Source organism: Zonotrichia leucophrys, chromosome 29 (genome assembly GCF_028769735.1).
Source record: "Zonotrichia leucophrys gambelii isolate GWCS_2022_RI chromosome 29, RI_Zleu_2.0, whole genome shotgun sequence".
Taxonomy (NCBI): domain Eukaryota; kingdom Metazoa; phylum Chordata; class Aves; order Passeriformes; family Passerellidae; genus Zonotrichia; species Zonotrichia leucophrys.
Genome location: NC_088198.1, coordinates 317,298 through 324,581, shown reverse-complemented (window position 1 = coordinate 324,581; position 7,284 = coordinate 317,298). Strand labels below are relative to the sequence as shown.

The 7,284-nt window shown below is 52.4% G+C and overlaps 1 protein-coding gene across 1 annotated transcript; it reads right to left on the bottom strand.

Annotated features, from left to right (window-relative positions):
* Positions 1-924: 924 nt before the first annotated feature.
* On the bottom strand, positions 925-7,284 carry LOC135459093 (keratin, type II cytoskeletal 6A-like). Its single transcript, XM_064734732.1, has 9 exons — positions 6,721-7,284; positions 5,946-6,160; positions 4,260-4,320; positions 3,547-3,642; positions 3,132-3,296; positions 2,628-2,753; positions 2,206-2,426; positions 1,876-1,910; positions 925-1,705 (listed from the first exon to the last, which is right to left on the bottom strand). The coding sequence occupies exons 1-9, from the start codon at positions 7,282-7,284 to the stop codon at positions 1,416-1,418; spliced, it is 1,773 nt and encodes a 590-aa protein (XP_064590802.1). The 3' UTR covers positions 925-1,415.

The window sequence follows — 7,284 nt, the reverse complement described above, 5'->3', positions numbered from 1 at the left end:
GGAGACTGAAGTGCTGTGGGCACCTTGGGTTCACTCCAAATGAACCTGAGACCCTGAAACTGCCCTTGCAGAGGAGCAGCCAGGATGTTTCATGGGATATTTGCACATCCCAGAGAAACCTCAGTGTGCAAACAGTGTGTGTGTGTGCAGATTTTGGGTACCTTGTCCTGTGCCTGCCCCTGCAGCTGCTCTTCCCAACCAGGGCAATGCCCACCTGCTCCAAGCCCTTCCTGCTGTGTGCCAGTCTCGCTGCGTCCTTGCCATAGTGCTGATGCCAGAGGTGGGCTCCTCTGATGTACAATTTACTCCTGCTTGTACAAACTAATGGCTGAGCTATGCCCTGCATGAACCAGCCCATGAATCCCAAATAAACCCTTGGGAATCACCTTCCTTTTCCCCACTTCCCTGCACTTCCTTCCTCCTGCAGTGACAGGCCGAAAGGGCAACTTTGCAGGTAACTGCTGCAGGGGGCTTCATCCAGCTTTTGGCTCTGTTCTGAGGCAGCTTTTCCTTCCTGTGCCTCAGTTCTCCATCCATGGAATCATGGAATAGCTTGGGTTGGAAGGGACCTTAAAACCCATCCAGTTCCACCCACTTGCCATGGGCAGGGGCACCTTCCATAGGCCAGGTTGCTCATCTCACCCTCCTTTCTATTTGCCCCGACTTGTCCTAGAGGCCAAGTCCTAAAACTGAGTTTTGTTTCCTCAAGGAGCCAGTCTTGTCTCAGGAGCTGCCCTCAGGGTGTCCCCAGGGCAGCAGGGACAGGGCACAGACCAACACCCACAGCAGGAGGAGGGAAGAAAAGCCAAAACCCAGCAGAGTTTAAAAATGACAAATGCTCTTTTATTTGACCTTACAGTAGGTTAGGCAGGGAAGTGAGGAGGCTGCAGCCACGAGGACAAGTAGTTAGAAATCTTATACACACAAAGCAAAAACCTTTCCCACAAGTGCCGGAGAAAACAGAAGGGGCTGGAAGAAACCTTGAATTGCAGACAAAGCCTTTGGAGGTTGTAACATGTTTTAGGGGGCAGAGGCTTTTAGAGCCTTTTGGAGATGTTTTCACTGCTGAGGACCTGGGACTGTGGTTCCACAAGGCTGTGATTCACCCTTGGAACGGGATGAACGAAATGGTTGTCCCTGTTCCATAGCGCTTCCATTTCCCTTTGAACGCCTGACTTTGAGCAGAGACCAAGGGCTTGCTGACAGAGGGGCACCACGGGGTCCGTGCCAGCCAGTGACCTGTTACAACCTGAGCTTCAGCCAAAGGCGCTCCAGATTCTCACAGAGGGCTCCTGGTCCCCCCGCTGCCCCAGAGGTGAAGGACGGAGGAAGGAGAGGCTCTAGCGCAGCTATTTACACCACGATCTGCAGGGCAGGAGGCCGGAATCGCTGACGGCCGTGTGTGCTTGCCAGCCTTATCTGATGGTCTTTTTGCTGGTGGTGGTCTTGGAAACGATCCTGACGCTGCCTCCCGTGCTGGAGCTGACGCCCCGGCTGCTCCCGGAGCTGAAGGAGCTGCCCCCGCCGTAGCTGAGGCCGCCGCCGAAGCCGCCGCTGCCGCCGAAGCCGCCGCTGCCGCCGCCGAAGCCGCTGCTGGTCATGGTGTAGCTGCTGCCGCCGCCGCCGCCGCCCATGCCGAGCCCCCCGCCCATGCCCAGGCAGCTGCCGCCGCCGTAGCCCATCCCGCTGGAGCTGCTGACCACGGCTGGAAGGAGGCAGGAACAGCCGTGTGAGGGCACAGCCGCGCTCCCGAGGCGGGGAGATCTGCGGTGTCACCCCCGTGGGGAGGGGTGGGTGGGAAGAGGTGGAAGGGACACAGATACGAAGAGGTGGAAGGAGGGGGATAGGAAGAGGTGGAAGGGAGGTGATACTCACAGACACTGACAGCTCCGACTCCTTCTCCAGCCAGCCTGTTGGGAAAGGGAAAAGTGAGCAATAATGACAAAACCTTGTCCGTGGGACCATCTAATTAGGAGTGCATGTCCTTCAGTGGGGTGGGGTATGTCTGTGTCACTGGTGAAGGGTGACAGTGCTCATTTTTATCGTTATCAGGCACCAATAGCTGGAGAAACAAAACTCTGCCTACAAAGTTCACAATTTCAACCACCATTCTGTCTGCCCTGATGCTCCAGCCCCTTGGGAAGAGCTGTTTGACGCCAAGGAGATGGTCCGTGGTCAGCGCACAGCAGGTCCACGTGTCCTCACCTGCTCTCCTCGCCCTCCAGCAGCTTCCTGTAGGTCGCAATCTCGATGTCCAGGGCCAGCTTGACGTTCATGAGCTCCTGGTACTCCCGGAGCTGCCGGGCCAGGTCAGCCTTGGCTTTCTGCAGGGCATCCTCCAGCTCGGTCAGCTTGGCCTTGGCATCCTTGAGGGCCATCTCCCCACGCTCCTCAGCCTCAGCAATGGCTGCTTGGAGATTGGCACACTGGGAGTGAGGAGAACAGGCAGTTGTTTCATTTGGGCTCCCCAAACCACTCTCTCTGTTGCTGGGGGGTTGTGGGCAGTGGCTGGTGGCTCCCAGAATGACACTGAGGGCTCCTGATGGGACCTGGCTCTTCCTGCTGAGCCTGGCCACCATCACCTCCCACCCACCTCCTCCTGCTCTGCAGGACCATCCCTCTCCCACCTGTTTCTTCACACTGTCGATCTCGTTCCGCAGCCTCTGGACCATCCGGTTGATCTCTGAAATCTCAATCTTGGTGTTCCTCAGGTCATCCCCATGTCTCCCAGCAGAGACCTGGAGCTCCTCGTACTGGTGCAAGGAAAGGAGGAGAGCACTGGTGAGCACTTGGAGATCAAGGAAGGGTGAGGGGACTTCAGGGGACAAAGTGCAAGTCTGGATGAGGCTTAAGGGGACAAGATTCCTCTGAAATCTGCTCATGGAATAATGTCACTTGCCCTTAACTCTCAATATCTGCTCGGAAGGCAGTGCGTCATGCCACAGGGGACCTAGGTGTTGTCACCTACAAGAACCTGGAAGGGGAAGTGTTTAAGGCCAGTTCTGCCCGTGACTCTGTGAGCCCAAAGTCAAAACTTTTGAACATCTCATCCCTGTCTCCCCTCAGCTGATGGGAAATAATTTCTGATCATTTCTGACCACAGAAATCAGTCTGTCCCCCCGGTGACCCACCTTGTTCTGGTACCAAGCCTCGGCCTCGGCGCGGCTGCGGTTGGCGATGTCCTCGTACTGCGCCTTGACCTCGGCGATGATGCTGTTGAGGTCCAGGTTCCTGTTGTTGTCCATGGAGAGAACCACGGAGGTGTCGGACACTTGCTGCTGCATCTGGGACAGCTCCTGCAGGAGATGCAAAATATTAATTTAATGGTCTGGTGTCCACGGTAGAAACCACAGAGATGAGGTGATTTGGGAGTCCTCCCTGCTAAGATATTTTCTTGCATTTCCCTTGCTCCGTCTCCATTTTGTAACTTATTTCTGCATTATCAGTTCCAAAAGGCTGGGACCACCTTCTCCTCTGGTCCCCTAGAGCCCTGGGTGTGGGACCCATGGGGCAGGAGCTGGGGGATGCTCTCCAGGAGCCACTCACCGCCTCATACAGAGCTCTCAGGAAGTTGATTTCCTCTGCCAGCGCATCAGCCTTGCCCTGGAGCTCAACCTTGTTCATGTAGGCACCATCCACATCCTAAAGAGAAGATACCAATGGTTTCCAATGAAAATAGAACACAAAGGGGCTTCAGGACACCAATGGGACTGTGTCTGCTTCAAGGTCTATTATTTATAGAATTCTGGGATCATGGAATGATTTGGGTTGGAAGGGACCTGAAAGCTCATCCAATTCCCACCCCTGCCATGGGCAGAGACCTCCCACAGACCATACTGCCTTGGACTCTTCCAAGCATGGGGCAGCCACAGCTTCCCTGGGCAAGCTGTGCCACTGCCAGCAGTTCCTTCGGCTCATTTTTATGTCCCTGTGATCAAGGTATTTTTTAAATGTAATGTTCAACACTGACTGTGAGCCAGAACCAGGTTCTTGGGCAGAAGGCAAAGCTTTGACTCACAAGGATGTGACCAGAGACTGAGTTGAGCTGAGCCACAAGAGGCCAGAAAACAGGGCAGCTCTGTTGGCACACAGAAGGTTGTGCCCACTCCTGGCCTCAGGAGGACCCAACCCAGGATGTGCTGATCTCCCAGCTTGACCCAGCCATGAGGGCGCAGGACCCCAACTCCCACCAAGTCTTGCTTGAACTCTGCAAGGTGAGTTAATTCCCTTTTCTGGCCCATAATTCCTAACTCAGTCACCTTCTTGAGGACCACGAACTCGTTCTCAGCACCTGTGCGCCGGTTGATCTCATCTTCATATCTGTCAGGATAAAAGAGCCAGGTGGGTTGGATGGAATGAAGAGGTGGGAGCACCCCATTCCCAAATCATCTGTTGTGGCTCATGGATATATTCCCTACTCCCACATGTTTATCCAGAGCAGACGCAGAGCAAATATTACTGTCTTTGAACTGTGGGACTCCATGGTGTGAGTAGTCCCAGTTAAATTAATATATTTTAATCACTGCCCATAAAGTCAAGCTCATACATAAATGTGCAGATTCAGAGCCCGTTCTGGCAGGAAGCAGGAGCAGCCATTCCCGGTGACCTTCGCTCCAAGCAAAGTTATGCAAAAGACTTTCAACAAAGCTGCACTGCAATGCCTACAAATGTATAATAAAGCAATCATTTGGTATTTGATTTTATAATAATGCTAATGGCTCTGAAGAACCCACTGCAGCATTTAATTAAAACAGAAAACTCCATGGTTGTGCAAGAGGGGATCATTACAGCTCTGACAGTGGTTCTGTGGAACTTTCTATGGCTCTGAGCAACATTCTCTCATCAGATAATCAGGGCAGGGCTTGGCTAGAAAGTAGACAAAACATGCAGGCTATTGAGGCAAAACCTGGCTTTCAAAGGCAGATTTGTGCCAGTCCTCTCACCAATATTGGCAGAGTTTTCCCTGCAGCCAGATCTGTTAGCGGACAAGGAAAAAGGTGGGAACAAGCCAGTGGACTGGGAACAAACTCTAGACTTAAACTGTGTTCTCTTTTCAAGAGGTAGCTCTAAAATCCAGACTGTAGAATTGATCATTTGGGGCCTAACCAGTATTTCCAAAAATCCTAGAACACATTTCAAGACCTCAAAAGCACCCAAAACCACACCAGCAGCTCTGCCAGTCCCTCCTGTTGGATCTAAGTGTTTTCTTCCCAGCTCCCCTCCCAAAAAAATCTGTCTCTTCCCATGCTTAACTACCTAATATTAACATATTCCAGCCCTGCAGGGTGATTCTCAAATTTGCAGCCAGGACTGGTTGAAGAAGGGACATATTGTTCTCAGCCAAATAAAAGTCAATGGCCTCACCTAAAAATCCCCCCCCCAAAAATCCCTTCCAGGCAGCAGGTGCTGACTGCTGTGTCCTGAGAATGATCCATCCCCCCTGCACTGGATCCCAGCAGGGGATTAATGCTCTCCCCAGGGAAATTTTTGGCAAAGGGCTGATCATCTTCCAGGTGATGGGAGCTGAGTGAGCCTGAGCACTCCCAGGTCACCTGGGACCTCTAGAAAGGCTGGAATTTCCTTCAAAGAATGGGAAATGGGGGATTTTGGAGCTGGACGTTTATTGGCTACATTTCATTCTGGTTTTGCCTGTCTATTATCCTCACAATTTACTAATTTTTCTGTCTCCTGGTATATTATGTCAGGAGACTCCAGGGATCAGACTATGATCTCTGTTATACTGGAGCACAGTTCTCCAGGAATTCTGTGCTAAACACTGACCCTGCCTGTGATAAATGTAAAGTAACACGGGATAATTCTGGGAACCCGTTTCATGCTGGGAAGAGGAACCCGGATCAAGCACCAAGTGTGCACCAGCGGGAATGGGCAAACGGCCCAGATTTTCCTGGCTGGGACAACGCGCTCCGCTGAGCAGAATGCCTTACTTGTTCTTGAAGTCTTCCACCATGTCCTGCATGCTGCGGAGCTCGGAGTCCAGCCGGCCCCTCTCTCCCACCAGGCTGTCGAGCTGCCGCCGGAGGTTGTTGATGTAGGCTTCAAAAATGGGCTCCAGGGACTTCCTGGTGACAGTGTGACCCTGCTCTTGGAGGAGGGTCCACTTGGTCTCCAGCACCTTGTTCTGCTGCTCCAAAAAGCGCACCTGGGGAGAAACAAAACCAGGGACATGTGTGGAAAAACCTCACAACTGCCAGGAAAAGGTGGGATTACCAACAGAAAAGGTCCAGAGATGTTGGGACAATCAGAAGGGAATTATTAGGAGTGTCTCAGTTTAGGGCATTGGATTCTTTAAAGTATTAGAAGCTTCTGGAGATGTTTAGCAAGATTTTTTTTCAGGAGTTTTAATCAGGCCAAACACCTGTACTTGCAAGTTTAATGTTTCTCCCCCCAGTAGATGTTCAGCCCACCTTACTGGTTTAAACTGGTTGTATCCCATTGTAGAGGAGAAGAGTCATCCACCCCAGGATTGTTTTTACAGGGAAGAGAAAGAATTACTTTGTCAATAATATAAAGGCGCTGAAAAACTCATCCTTGCTAAGAGAAAACATAAAACAGTTCTTAGTTTTCAGCCAAGCCCGTGTTGTTTGTCGGCTGGGATCAGTTCAGGCAAGTCCCTAAATCCAAATGAAGTTTCTTCCTGAAGGTTTTTTCCCGAGGCAACTGATAGCATGCGTGGCTTGATGGTTCAGACCAAACTCTCACCTTGTCAATGAAGGAGGCAAATTTGTTGTTGAGGGTCTTGATCTGCTCCCTCTCATGCGTTCGCACTTTCTGGATTTCCGGATCGATATCCAGCTTGAGGGGAGCCAGGAGGCTCTGGTTGACAGTCACTTCATGGATGCCACCAGGTGGGCAAACGGGGAACCCGGGGCCACCTCGGCCACCAAATCCGGGCCCTCCCAGCCCAAATCCGCTTCCCAGCCCATAGCTACCACCACCACCGGCTCCTCCTAAGCCAAAGCCAGCGCCTGCTCCGCCACCATAGCCAAGACCGAAGCCGTATCCGCCCCCGGCTCCGCTCCGTAGACCTCCACCGACCGAGCTGTAGGAAATTCTTTTGCTTCCACCCAAGTTATAGAGACTTCTGCTGCCGAAGCCACCGCCAGCTCCAAAGCCTCCTCCACCTCCAGCTCTTCCTCCTCCAACTCTGGAGACAGAGACAGAGCTAAAACTGCTTCTGGTCCCACCACCTCCTACGATAGCAGAGCCTGAGCTAAAGCCCCTCATGCCCCCTCCAGTAGATGATCTGAAAGAAATACGGCTCAT